Source organism: Salvelinus fontinalis, chromosome 23, assembly GCF_029448725.1.
Source record: "Salvelinus fontinalis isolate EN_2023a chromosome 23, ASM2944872v1, whole genome shotgun sequence".
Classification (NCBI taxonomy): domain Eukaryota; kingdom Metazoa; phylum Chordata; class Actinopteri; order Salmoniformes; family Salmonidae; genus Salvelinus; species Salvelinus fontinalis.
The window spans coordinates 28,446,895-28,462,336 of NC_074687.1; the positions used below are offsets into that span (position 1 = coordinate 28,446,895).

The 15,442-nt window shown below is 42.8% G+C and overlaps 1 protein-coding gene across 7 annotated transcripts in view; it reads left to right on the plus strand.

The window, feature by feature from the left end:
• Positions 1-15,442, plus strand: part of LOC129821081 (unconventional myosin-Ib-like) — a 150,175-nt gene that overhangs the window by 63,965 nt on the left and 70,768 nt on the right. For all 7 annotated transcript variants that reach the window (XM_055878349.1, XM_055878345.1, XM_055878348.1 and 4 more), the window contains exon 4: positions 11,898-11,992. In XM_055878349.1, coding sequence (XP_055734324.1) covers positions 11,898-11,992 — 95 coding nt within the window. The remainder of the gene's footprint in view (positions 1-11,897; positions 11,993-15,442) is intronic.

The window sequence follows — 15,442 nt, forward strand, 5'->3', positions numbered from 1 at the left end:
TACAGGAGAGGGATTAGAACGCACCCTTGTGGGGCCCCAGTGTTGAGGATCAGCGGTGTGGAGATGTTGTTACCTACCCTCACCACCTGGGGCGGCCCTTCAGGAAGTCCAGTACCCAGTTGCACAGGGCGGGCTCGAGACCCAGGGTCTCTTAATGACGAGTTTGGAGGGTACTATGGTGTTAAATACTGAGCTGTAGTCACTGAACAGCATTCTCACATAGGTATTCCTCTTGTCCAGATGGGTTAGGGTAGTGTGCAGTGTGGTTGCGATTGCGTCGTCTGTGGACCTTTTGGGGCGGTAAGCAAATTGGAGTGGGTCTAGGGTGTCAGGTAGGGTGGAGGTGATATGGTCCTTGACTAGTCTCTCAAAGCACTTCATGGTGACGGAAGTGAGTGCTACGGAGCGGTAGTCGTTCAGCTCAGTTACCTTAGCTTTCTTGTGAACAGGAACAATGGTGGCCCTCTTGAAGCATGTGGGAACAGCAGACTGGGATAAGGATTGATTGAATATGTCCGTAAACACACCAGCCAGCTGGTCTGCACATGCACCGAGGACGCGGCTGGGGATGCCGTCTCGGCCTGCAGCCTTGCGAGTATTAAAACGTTTAAATGTTTTACTCACGTCGGCTGCAGTGAAGGAGAGTCCGCAGGTTTTGGTAGCGGGCTGTGTCAGTGGCACTGTATTGTCCTCAAAGCGAGAAAAGAAATTGTTTAGTCTGTCTGGGAGCAAGACATTCTGGTCCACGACGGGGCTAGGTTTTCTTTTGCTAATCCTTGATTGACTGTAGACCCTGCCACGTACCTCTTGTGTCTGAGCCGTTGAATTGCGACTCTACTTTGTCTCTATACTGACGCTTAGCTTGTTTGATTGCCTTGCGGAGGGAATAGCTACACTATTTGTATTCGGTCATGTTTCCGGTCACCTTGCCCTGGTTAAAAGCAGTGGTTTGCGCTTTCAGTTTCGCGCGAATGCTGCCATTAATCCACGGTTTCTGGTTTGGGAATGATTTAATAGTTGCTGTGGGTACGACATCGCCGATGCACTTGCTAATAAACTCGCTCACCGAATCAGCGTATTCATCAATGTTGTAGTTTGACGCAATGTGGAACATATCCCAATCCACGTGATCGACGCAATCTTGAAGTGTGGAATCAGATTGGTCGGACCAGCGTTGAACAGACCTGAGCGCGGGAGCTTCCTGTGTTAGTCTCTGCCTATAGACAGGGAGCAACAAAATGGAGTCGTGGTCAGCTTTTCCAATAATCAAATTTAATTGTCACATGCACTGAATACAACAAGTGTAGTAGACCTTACAGTTGTCGTGTCTTTGTCATCATTAAAACTGAAAACGTTTTTTATCAAATAACTCTAATTATTATTACGCGATTAAACTGATTAATCATGTAACTGTAATTAACTAGGAAGTCAGGGCACCAAGGAAAATATTCAGATTAAAGTTATAATTTTCCTAATATAACTTTCAGATTTTTGAATATCTGATCACTTAGTCTTCAAATTAATTATTATTTACCTCATGTTAGTCTCATTCCAAACGTCGTAAATTGTTGGTTATCTGCACAAACCCAGTCTTCACAATGAGTCATCCATACATCAATTGTCTTAAATCATTTAATTACTAACTAAGTAATTCACAGATGCATAAACAAACAGTAGATAGTTACAAGGAAATGATAACGGAGTTTCCCTAGTGGGATAAACCGGTATCGCGGCTTGGTAGACCAAAAGGGAAGTGGGGGTCTACTGAGATGAGACACTACAAAGTTTATAATTATAAAAATTTAAATGCTAATCCTTTGCACATGAACGCTCACTCATTCGGGAACAATTGCAATCAATATATATATTTACACTCAGTGTGTCGTCGGGATCTCTGTTGAAAAGTTAGTTTCTGTTGGAGAGTATGTCCGCCCTCTCTCTCTTTCTGTCGTGGTTAGAATGGATAGTTCAGAGTGACATTCATTCATGTCGTTATAGAATAGATGTTCCGGCGGTTGTCGGTCTTCCCGTTCAATGATACCGAATTCCTAGCTGCAGACTAGTAATTAATATAAAATACTTGTTCTTATTCTGTCGGTATCGATAGTGTAAGAGTTTAACCACGTAGTATGGTTAAAAGATTCAGCCATCTACTCAAACTTTAGCTTATACTCAGGTTTATGGTCTCCTCTCAAACCTTGGCCCGCTCGTTATCGAGGTAAGCTGGTCTGGTGATAGAAAACCCGGATGGGAGTTTTATTTGGAAGAGCAGAAAAGGGCCTGTCCCAGGACGCAAGACCATAACTGTGCTCATGGGCGGTCCTCTGATTTAGTTAAACTCCAAAGGGAATTGGAGTTTCCTTCATTAAACAGTACAAAATCACATTACACAATTTCACAAACAGTATCATCCTCACTCATTCATCTTATACAACAATTAGATGTAAGCCTCATATCTGAGGCTATTGTATAAACAGCGTTATGGTAATGTGCCGTATTGTCTCCCATGAGTTTCACAAAATTGTACCAAACGGACCAGTTCGTAGCTGGATTCTTCACTGATCTTTTACACCTTCTCCAGAACATAAATGTTGTTCGGACCTCAAGTTCTGTGAGGTGGAAGAAATTCCTTTGTTCTCTCTATGAAAACTCACTCTCTCTCTATACTGTGGCCATGAGGAGATAATCTCCTCCAGGAATTTACGACCTGAGGTCGCAGCAGCCTGAGTGTAGGAGACAGAGAGAGGGGGATGGTGCTCGCTGTACCCAAAGAGGGCAACGTCATGACACAGTGGAACACTTACTTACACGCCCTTAACCAAAAATGTGTTTAAAAGTATTTACTAAAATTAAAAAATTAATAAAATAGAAAACCATGTGTCGTGTCAACGTTTGTTGCTGGCATGTCATACCCAAGTTTGCTTATCTTACCAATGAAAAAGGAATTCAAGTAGTTGGCAATATCAGTATGTTTTGTGATGAATGAGCCATCCGATTCAAAAAATTATGGAGCCGAGTTTGCTTTTTCCCCCAAATGTCATTTAAGGTGCTCCAAAGCATTTTACAATCATTCTTTATTGCATTTTTTCCCCCTTGTATAGTTTCTTTTTATTTAGTTTAGTCACATGATTTCTTATCTTGCAATACATTTGCCAATCAGTTGGGCTGCCAGACTTATTTGCATTACCTTTTGCCTCATCCTTCTCAACCATACAATTTTTCACTTCCTCATCAATCCAACGGGATTGAATAGTTTTAGTCATTTTCTTAATGGGTGCGTGCTTATTAGTAACTGGAATAAGCAATTTCATAAATGTGTCAATTGCAGCGTCTGGTTTCTCCTCATTACACACCACAAACCAGCAAATATTCTTGGCATCATCAACATATGAATCACTACAAAACTTATTGTATGACCTCTTATGCACTATACTAGGCCCAGCCTTTGGAACTTTGGTTTTATATTGTGACCACTACATCCTATGGATTTGGATACTGCTTTATACCATTTCTGCAGCATTAGTAAAGATGTGATCAATACATGTTGATGATTGCATTCCTGTGCTGTTTGTAAATACTCTTGTAGGTTGACTGACAACCTGAACCTGACGTTTTTTCTCGCGTGGGCAACTTGATGAGAGCCAGTTGATACTTAAATCACGCAAAAAAAATACTTCTCTGTTGATACCAAATACATTATCAAGCATTTCACACATTATCCAGATACTGACTGTTAGCACTCGGTGGTCTATATCAGCTTCCCACAAGAATGGGCTTAAGGTGAGGCAACTGAACCTGTAGCCATATTACTTCAACAGTATTTAACATGAGATCGTCTCTAAGCTTTACAAGAATGTGGTTCTGAATATAGACCGCAACACCGCCCCTGTTGTCATTTGTCTTTTCGGTAGATGTTATAACCATGTATTACTACCACTGTATCATCAAAGGTATTATCTAAGTGAGTTTCAGAGATAGTCGGCATATGAATGTCATCTGTTACAAGCAAGTTATTGACTTCATGGACCTTGTTTCTCAGGCTGCATATGTTAATACGGGATATTTTTAGCACTTTTCTGGGTTGCTTGATTGTTTTTATTGCTTTACTGGGAAGCTTATCAGTAGACTTGCTCATATATTGGAGCTGACAGTCAGGGTGAGCTGCACACAATGGTCTTCCTACTAGAGCACACCGCCTCAGTGCTAACAGTGTAACTCTGGTTCATAGGCTCATGATTACTCCATACAATAGCTGTAGGATCAACAGAGGTAATTAGGGGGACAAATTAAGTTACTTACTGCCAAAGCCAACGCCCCTAGGATAATGTACATTTGATGCAGCATTGTAACGACTCATTGTCACAACGGTAGGGATTAACTGGGCTGGTCTTGGGTCATTGATAAGTCATTGTTTCAACGCAGCCTTGAAATGTGTGGACAGAGTCCAGGAGCCAAGATGATTTGGAATGACTCCGTCATTCCTGTAGACTATCTTCTGTTTCCAGAAGGTGTCAAAGTTTTCTATAAAAGTGATTGCAGCAGAGCTACATTAATATTTTATCCAGATGTGTAATGTCAGTAGCCTGCGGAATCTTTCACACCCACAGCCCAACGATGGTACTGGACCTGAAATTATTGGCTTTTTTTTTGGAGTCTTAATGCTAAAATCAGTTCTTCAAAATCAATTTTTAGATGTTCCGAGCAAGCCCTCCTGCTGTCGTTTGACCCCACATGGACTACAACAGCGTCAGCTCCCGGCATCTGTGGTAGAACAGTCGGAAGCAGCCTTGTGATGTCCTGTACTCTTGCACCTGGGTAGCACAGGGTTTTGCCTTGGGAACAGAGATGTTTCTCACCATAGAGCTGCCTATGATGACAGCTGGTGATGTTGAATGAGCCGGAGTCTCAAGCAGCCTCACGGTCTGATGAGAGTGGGAGCTCTGAGGATTAGAACCCGAGGTACAAGCCACCGGCGAGGGAGACAGAACAGAGGACGAAGACGCAGGAACCTCCGGATCCAGGGCGATTCTGGTCTGTGTCAGGTCCGGGCTTAACATCTTCAAGGAGACCCCGTTGCCAGGGGACACTTTTTTTCGTCTTCCACGGCAAGTGACGTATCTCAGTGGCTGGTTGATTGGGTTGAGAACAGCTCTGTTCTCCAGGGAAGGGGGAGACCCCTTCGGGGATGGGTCCCTGCTGAGCATGCTGCGGAGAGCCGACACGGCGGCGACAATTCCACCAGGCTAGAGCGACGTCCGGCTACTGGGGTGGAAGAAAAAGTAGGCGGGCATGGATTCTCCAGTAGCTTGTGTAGGTTTGCTACCTGCTTGCTAAGAGTAGCCACTTCACCCCTGTAGTCCTCTGCAAGCAAGCAGTTGCAACATTGAAAGTCAGCACGGTCCACATTGTCCCGGAACAAATTAAAGTAAACACAGCTCCTGCAGAGCTGGAAATGTTTAATAGCGACCCCCATTTGAGGCCACAGAGCCAGCTGGGCTTCCGTGTCTCCCCCCCATGCGGAATCTGGCAGGATCCCGGGACAGACAGCAAGTATATAAAAACAAGATTTACAAGGAAACACTGTCATCTTCACCAAAATAATAAGCCGAGGTCTCTCGTTCAGCTATCCTTCAGTGTTCAGAAACAAACAACATACATTCACGCTCAGCTGATGTTTGGAATCCACCTGTGATAAATTTGGTAATTGTAATTGATTGGACATGATTTGGAAAGGCACACACCTGTCAATATACGATCCCACAGTTGACAGTGCATGCCAGAGCAAAAACCAAGCCATTTAAGTCAAAGGAAATGTCTGTAGAGCTCCGAGACAGGATTGTGTCGTGTCACAGATCTGGAGAAGTGTACCAAAACAACATTTCTGCAGCAATGAAGGTCCCCAAGAAAAACGTGGCTTCCATCATTCATAAATGGAAGAAGCTATTCCTAAAGCTGAATGCCAAGAGCCACGTCTGGAGGAAACATGGCACCATCCCTTTGGTGACACATGGTGGAGGCAGCATCATGCTGTGGGGATGTTTTTCAGGGTCATGGACTGGGAGACTACTCAGAATTGAGGGAAAGATGAATGGAGCAAAAAGTACAGAGATCCTTGATGAAAACCTGCACCAGAATGCTCGGGACCTCAGACTGGGGGTGACGGTTCACCTTCCAACAGGACAATGACCCTAAGCACACAGCCAAGACAACGCAGTAGTGGCTTCGAGACAAGTCTCTCAATATCCTTGAGTGGCCCAGCCAGAGCCTGGACTTGAATCCGATCGAACATCCCTGGAGAGACCTGAAAATATCTGTGCAGCAATGCTCCCCATCCAACCTGAGAGCTTGAGAGGATCTGCAGAGAAGAACAGGAGAAACTGCCCAAATACAGGTGTGCCAAGCTTTTACTGTCATACCCAAGAAGACTCGAGGCTGTAATCACTGCCAAAAGTGCTTCAACAAAGTACTGAATAAATGGTCTGAATACTTATGTAAATGTGATATTTACATTTCTAAAAACATGCTTTTGCTCTGTCATTATGGTGTATTGTGTGTAGATTGAGGACATTTTTTTTAATCTATTATAGAATGATGCTATAACGTAGGTAAAAGTCTAGGGGTCTGAATACTTTCCGATTGCTGTGTGTGTGGAGAGAATTATTTTAACAAAATTTTGGCACACATGACACCTGTCTTATTCGCACCCATCTCCGTGAACTGATTCATTGCGGAGGCCGAGACTAATCCATTGCAGAAGCCACGGGGATGGCACAGTCCAAGACTAAGGGGATTGTGGCTGCACAATGCACATCTCTCCAGAATGCGCTCTGATGCCAATTTTTGCACATTCATTGCTTCTTAAGTTAATTATGTGAATTGTTTGTTTTGATTGTCAGTGTCTATCAATTCCCCATTACATATACTCTATCACCAGTAGTGTTTTTAGCGTTAATTCCGATAATTTCTCAACTACAATGTTTGTTTTGGTTACGGTAATGTCTCTTAATTCCTTTAATATATTATTATTAGAGTCTTTTACTGTTCTCATTGTCGGAGGGGACATTTTGCAGAGCGCACAACTATGCTACACTTGTGAGAGGAAGTTTTGATCCATTTCATTCCATTTACGAGTTTTGTAAATTTAGTCATTGTCTTTTGTTTTGGAGTGCTCCTGTCAATGTTGATTAAGGTCGTGCACCTGATTATGCGTAGAAGTAGGCCTACCTGGCCTGTGTGCAAATGTAGGCATATGAATGTTCCCATTTGGGGATCTGAGTATTTCTGATTGTCTTATTAATGTGCCTTAACTAAAGCTCTGTGGAGCTTCTCAAAGTCATGTTTTCTTCACCTCAAATGGCAAGCAGTCTTTTTTTATATCCACTGAGACTGACAATAATTCCTCAACGTGTTTGAAAAATCTTTTCAGCTCTCTCCCTTTCGATTACCAAAAAAGGGAGACATGTAATGCTCTGATCCAGTGGAAACATTACAATACGCCTACCTGATTATTAATTATCCCTTGCGCAAATAGTCTAAAGCTGTGTCTGTCCTGACACTGGCATATATTTTATACAATGTTGCAAGGTGCTTCAGGCCTGAACCAAGTTAGTAGTTGATATAATGTTTCAAGTTTGTTACAGACAGGCCGTGCATAGCCAGTGTGACTTATAGGATATTTATTTTTATCAGGATTTTTCTACCTTCAAATCAGTTTATTTGTCATGTGCACCGAATACAACAGGTGTAGACCTTACAGTGAAATGCTTACTTACAGGCTCTAACCAATGGTGCGGGGGAAAAAAGGTAGGTAAGTAAAGAAATAAATAAAAGAACAGTAAAAATACATTTGAAATAAGAGTAGCAAGGCTATATACAGACACCGGTTAGTCAGGCTTATTGAGGTAGTATGTACATGTAGGTATCGTTAAAGTGACTATGCATATATGATGAACAGAGAGTAGCAGTAACATAAAAAGAGGGGTTGGCGGGTGATGGATGGGACACAATGCAGATACCCCGGTTAGCCAATGTGCGGGAGCACTGGTTGGTCGGGCCAATTGAGGTAGTATGTACATGAATGTATAGTTAAAGTGACTATACATATAAGATAAACAGAGAATGCAGCAGCGTAAAAGAGGGGTTGGGGGGGACACACAATGCAAATAGTCCGGGTAACCATTTGGTTACCTGTTCAGGAGTCTTATGGCTTGGGGGTAAAAACTGTTGAGAAGCCTTTTTGTCCTAGACTTGGCACTCCGGTATTGCCATGCGGTAGTAGAGAGAACAGTCTATGACTGGGTTGGCTGGGGTCTTTGACAATTTTTAGGGCCTTCCTCTGACACCGCCTGGTGTAGAGGTCCTGGATGGCAGGCAGCTTTGCCCCAGTGATGTACTGGGCCGTACGCACAACCCTCTGAGGCCGAGCAATTGCCGTACCAGGCAGTGATGCAACCGGTCAGAATGCTCTCGATGTTGCAGCTGTAGAAGCTTTTGAGGATCTCAGGACCCATGCCAAATCTTTTTAGTTTCCTGAGGGGAATAGGCTTTGTCGTGCCCTCTTCACGACTGTCTTGGTGTGTTTCGACCAATCTAGTTTGTTGTTGATGTGGACACCAAGGAATTTGAAGCTTTCAACCTGCTCCACTACAGCCCCGTCGATGAGAATGGGGACGTGCTCGGTGCTCCTTTTCCTGTAGTCCACAATCATCTCCTTGGTGTTGGTTACGTTGAGAGAGGTTGTTATTCTGGCACCACCCGGCCACGTCTCTGACCTCCTCCCTATAGGCTGTCTCGTCGTTGTCGGTGATCAGGCCTACCACTGTTGTGTCGTCTTTAAACTTAATGGTTGTGTTGGACTCGTGCCTGGCCATGCAGTCATGGGTGAACAGGGATTACAGGAGGGGACTGAGCACGCCACCCTGGGGAGCTCCAGTGTTGAGGGTCAGTGTTGCAGATGTGTTGCTACCTTCCCTCACCACCTGGGGGAGACCCGTCAGGAAGTCCAGGATCCAGTTGCAGAGGGAGGTGTTTAGTCTCAGGTTCCTTAGCTTAGTGATGAGCTTTGAGGGTACTATGGTGTTGAACGCTGAGCTGTAGTCAATGAATAGCATTCTCACATAGGTGTTCCTTTTGTCCAGGTGGGAAAGGGCAGTGTGGAGTGTAATAGAGATTGCATCATCTGTGGATCTGTTTGGGAGGTATGCAAATTAGAGTGGGTCTAGGGTTTCTGCGATAATGGTGTTGATTTGAGCCATTACCAGCCTTTCAAAGCACTTCATGGCTACGGACGTGAGTGCAACGGGTCTGTAGTCATTTAGGCAGGTTGCCTTTGTGTTCTTGGGCACAGGGACTATGGTGGTCTGCTCCAAGCATGTTGGTATTACAGACTCAATCAGGGACATGTTGAAAATGTCAGTGAAGACACCTGCCAGTTGGTCAGCACATGCCCGGAGCACACGTCCTGGTAATCCGTCTGTCCCCGCAGGCTTGTGTATGTTGACCTGTTTAAAGGTCTTACTCACGGCGGGTACGGCGAGCATGATCACACATTCGTCCAGATCTGCTGATGCTCTCATGCATGCCTCAGTGTTGCTTGCCTCGAAGCGAGCATAGAAGTGATTTAGCTCGTCTGGTAGGCTTGTGTCGCTGGGCAGCTCGCGGCTGTGCATCCCTTTGTAGTCTGTAATAGTTTGCAAGCCCTGCCACATCCGACGAACGTCGAAGCCGGTGTAGTATGATTCAATCTTAGCCCTGTATTGACGCTTTGCCTGTTTGATGTTTCGTCGCATGGCATAGCAGGATTTCTTGTAAGCTTCCGGGTTAGAGTCCCGCACCTTGAAAGCGGCAGCTCTACCCTTTAGCTCAGTGCGAATGTTGCCTGTAATCCATGGCTTCTGGTTGGGGTATGCACGTACAGTCACTGTGGGGACGACGTCCTCAATGCACTTATTGATAAAGCCAGTGACTGATGTAGTGTACTCCTCAATGTCATCGGAAGAATCCCGGAACATGTTCCAGTCTGTGATAGCAAAACAGTCCTGTAGTTTAGCATCTGCTTCATCTGACCATTTTGTTTATAGACCGAGTCACTGGTGCTTCCTGCTTTAATTTTGCTTGTAAGCAGGAATCAGGAGGATAGAGTTGTGGTCGGATTTACCAAATAGAGGGCGAGGGAGAGCTTTGTGCGTGTCTCTGTGTGTGGAGTACAGGTGATCTAGAATTTTTTCCCCTCTGGTTGCACATTTAACATGTTGATAGAAATTTGGTAGAACTGCTTTAAGTTTCCCTGCATTAAAGTCTCCGGCCACTAGGAGAGCCGCCTCTGGGTGAGTGGTTTCCTGTTTGCTTATTTCATTATACAGCTGACTGAGTGTGGTCTTAGTGCCAGCATCTGTCTGTGGTGGTAAATAAAGAGCCACGAAAAGTATAGCTGAGAACTCTCTAGGTAAGTAGTGTGGCCTGCAATTTATCCCAATATACTCTACTTTAGGCGAGCAAAATCTAGAGACTTCCTCAGATATCATGCACCAGCTGTTGTTTATAAATATGCACAGACCCCCCCCCCCCCCCCCGTTTTACCGGCGTGTGCCGTTCTATCCTGCTGGTGCAGCGTGTATCCCGCTAGCTGAATATCCATGTCGTCATTCAGCCACGATTCCGTGAAGCATAGGAAATTACAGTTTTTGATGTCCCGTTGGTAGGATATTCCTGATCTTACCTCGTCTAGTTTATTGTCCAATGATTGCACGTTGACGAGTAATATTGACGGTAACGGCAGCTTTCCTAGTTACCTTCTGCGGGTCCAGACTAGGCATCCGGCTATTCGTCCTCTGCATCGCTTCCTTTTGCGATTAATTGGGATGTCTGCCCTGTGGGGTGTTAGGAGAATATCGAGTCCTGCTTGTTGTTGTTGAAGAAATCTTTGTCTAATCCGAGGTGAGTGATCGCTGTCCTGATATCCAGAAGCTCTTTTCTTCCGTAAGATACGGTTGCAGAAACATTATGTACAAAATGATTTACAAATATCGCGGAAAAAATCACATAATAGCACAATTGGTTAGGAGACCGTAAAACGGCTGCCATCTCCTCTGGCGCCATTTTGGCACACTATAATGTTAAAATGTTTTGGCTTTATAGGCTATTTTTACATAGTTGCCAATGACAATAGAAGTTACTTTTTAGTTTTTTTCATCTGGATATAATCTTTATTAACCATATGACAATGATTTTGAGATATGAAGGCGATATTATAAATGAAATGAAACTGTTCCACAAGAATGTGCATATGAAAACCATAACTGGCATGCAGAAATGGTAAAGTAAATTGGCATTCCACATGAGAAAGTTTGCCGACTCGTCGTATAGCCTATTAACGGCTACTTCAGGAGAGTAATGGCAGAATCTGCGAAAGCCAGTAGGAGCAGGAGGATGGTCGGGACAGGTTATGTTTTTTTTCTTGTTGTTATCTTGATCTTTGGCTCCCACTTAAGCCGACATTTGTGTCTCATTTCATCAAACAGTGAGCTTGAAGCATCAGAAAAGCTCAATGCATAAATAGTTGATTATTAAAACACATAGGTTATGTCTATATATGGAACAATACATGTTTTACATTTAAGACCAATCGATTGGTTTTTATTCTGGGACAGCCCTAATATCAACCCAGTGAGCAATGGAGAAACATGAATATTCTGTAGATAGAATTAGTTTCAATGTAGTTGGCCTGTGTCACATAAGATAGAACAGCTTGAATGATAGATGATATGGGAATGGATGAGTTGTGTATGTTATGGAAGCTTCCTTGAAATGATGGACTTACATCTGTGGCGCAATTGAATATCCAATGTGTTTGGACTATGAACGTATGTCAATGTGGATGTGCTTGTTGTGTGTTCCAGCTATGCCCTGGCAGATGAGGCCTACCGTTCTCTGAGGGACCAGGATAAAGACCAGTGTATCCTCATCACAGGAGAGAGTGGAGCTGGAAAGACTGGTGAGACAAGTCCTCCACCAAACAAATGCAATAGGCCCACCATTTAATTGGGAGTTAACACTTCCATTAATGTCATCAAACATGCACTATAATGGGTTAACATTGTGAGGGTAATCAACATTTACAACACTTACAAGCAACACTATTGAGGGTTCTTAAATGTACAACACAAGCACAGGAGGCTGGTGGCACCTTAATTGGGTAGAACGGGCTTGTTTTAATGACTGGAACGGAATCGCTGGAATGGTATCAAATACATGAAACGCATGGTTTCTGGTTTTCAATCCATTTTGACTCAGCAGCTTCCTGTGCACACAAGATAGCCTACAAACAATAGGCCCATCATTTTATGAGCTCACATTTGCGAGGAATCAACTGTGTTAGTAAAAGATTGCAGTACGTCAATTCTACTGTTGTATTGTAACACTGTTACAAAATAACATCAACACTTCTTTCAAATGTACAACACAAGGGTTAACTTCTTATGGCAGCAAGCCCGACGTCGGTACACTTATGACAACAGCCAGCTCAAGTGCAGGGCGCGAAATTCAATTTTTTTTAATTTATTTTTTTATATTTAACTTTCACACATTAACAAGTCCAATACAGCAAATGAAAGGTACACATCTTGTGAATCCAGCCAACATGTCCGATTTTTAAAATGTTTTACAGCGAAAACAGCACGTATATTTATGTTAGCTCACCACCAAATACAAAAAAAGGACAGACATTTTTCACAGCACAGGTAGCATGCACAAAGCCAACCTAACTAACCAAGAACCAACCAAACTAACCAACAAACAACTTCATCAGATGACAGTCTTATAACATGTTATACAATAAATCTATGTTTTGTTTGAAAAATTTGCATATTTCAGGTATAAATCATAGTTTACATTGCAGCTACAATCAGAAATTGCACCGAAAGCAGACAGAATAATTACAGACACCAATGTCAAATACCTAATTACTCATCATAAAACATTTCTGAAAAATTCATAGTGTACAGCAAATGAAAGACAGGCATCTTGTGATTCCAGCCAATATTTCCGATTTATTAAGTGTTTTACAGCGAAAACACAATATAGCGTTATATTAGCTTACCACAATAGCCAGAAAGACAAGCCATTTCCCAGCAGTAAAAGTTAGCGATCGTAACAAACCAGTAAAAGATATATAATTTTTGACTAACCTTGATATTCTTTATCAGATGACAGTCCTATAACATCAGGTTATACATACACTTATGTTTTGTTCAAAAATGTGCATATTTAGAGCTGAAATCAGTGGTTATACATGTTGCTATCTTAGCTACTTTTTCCACAACGTCTAAACAGCAACGATATTTTTCTGACACTTTTTCTGACACACATATTCTGACCAAATAGCTATTCATAAACATAACTAAAAAATACATGTTGTATAGGAAATGATAGATCCATTAGTTCTTAATGAAATCGCAGCGTTAGAATTCTAAAAAATAACTTCATTACGACATCCAGCTTCGGTATAGCTGAGTACCCCAAAGTTGGGCGCCGGCGACTAGTTCACATGCACGACAGATATATGAAATAGCATCATAAAATGTTTCTTACTTTTGGTGATCTTCCATCAGAATGTTGGACAAGGTGTCCTTTGTCAAGAACAATCGTTGTTTGGATTTAGAACGTTCATTTTCCCTCTCGATTTAGCAAGCGCACTAGCCAAGTGGCTCAAAGCTCTCCATGTCAACAAACGGAAGAGAACGGAACACGGCAAAACTCCCGAAAATGTTTTGATAATCTGATGAAACTATATTGAAAAAACATACTTTACGATGATATGGTCACATGTATCAAATAAAATCAAAGCCGGAGATATTAGTCGCCTATAATGGCAGCTAAACAGAAGGCAAATCCAAGTACCCCTTCGCGCTCTCCAGAAAACAGGAAATGGGCGGACACGTCATACAAAGAGCTTGTATTCCACTTCAGACCAAGATAAACACACAATTTCTTCTCTCACCGCCTCTTGACATCCAGGGGAAGGTGTATGAAGTGCACGTATACTAATACGTATCATGCCCATGTATAGGCAGGAAGTAGAACAGAGTCTCGATTTCAGACTTTCCACTTCCTGGTCAGGAAGTTTGTGCCAAATGAGTTCTGTTTGACTCACAGATATAATTCAAACGGTTTTAGAAACTAGAGTTTTCTATCCAATAGTAATAATAATATGCATATTGTACGAGCAAGAATTAAGTACGAGGCCGTTTGAAATGGGCACCTTTTATCAGAGCTTTTATACTGCCCCTGCAGCCATAAAAAGTTAAGTGATCTTGAGACTTCTAGATAAGGGCTGTGTTCTGTTTGCAGCGTTTGAGAACAGTGGTTCCCAAACTTTTTATCGTCTCGTACCCCTTCAAACTGTCAACCTCCATCTGCGTAAATCAAGTGCATTGTTGGGTTTCTCCGTCTCTTCATACAATGCCACATGCCCCTCTAGCACCAGGGTCAGCACACTCTCAAATGTTGTTTTTTTTGCCATCATTGTAAGCCTGCCACAAACACACACTAGTTTTTGGGAGGTGACAAAGAGCTCTTATAAGACCAGGGCAAAAATAATAATAATCTATATTTTTGCTCTTTATTTAACCATCTTGCATATAAAACCTTATTTGTTAATTAAAAAATTTGAATAACTCACCACAGGTTAATGAGAAGGGTGTGCCTGAAAGGATGCTCATAACTCTGCAATGTTGGGTTGTATTGGAGAGAGTCTGTCATAACTCATTTTCCACACACAGTCTGTGCCTGTATTTAGTTTTCATGCTAGTGAGGGCCAAGAATCCACTCTCACATAGGTACGTGGTTGCAAAGGGCATCAGTGTCTTAACAGCGCGATTTGCCAAGGCAGGATACTCTGAGAGCAGCCCAATCCAGAAATCTGGCAGTGGCTTCTGATTAAATAACATTTTCACAGATCCGCTAGTTGCAATTTCAATGAGGCTCTCTTGTTCAGATATCAGTAAGTGGACTGGAGGCAGGGCATGAAAGGGGTAACGAATCCAGTTGTTTGTGTCATCCGTTACGGGAAAGTACCTGCGTAATTGCGCACCCAACTCACTCAGGTGCTTCGCTATATCACATTTGACATTGACCGTAAGCTTGAGTTCATTTGCACACAAGAAATCATACAAATGGAAAGACCTGTGTGGCGTCCTTAATGCAGAAAGAGAAGAGCTCCAACTTCTTAATCATAGCCTCAATTTTGTCCCGCACATTGAATATAGTTTCGGAGAGTCCCTGTAATCCTAGACTCAGATCATTCAGGCGAAAAAAAACATCACCTAGATAGGCCAATCGTGTGAGAAACTCGTCATCATGCAGGCGGTCAGACAAGTGAAAATCATGGTCAGTGAAGAAAACTTTAAGCTCGTCTCGCAATTGAAAAAATTTTGTCAATATTTTG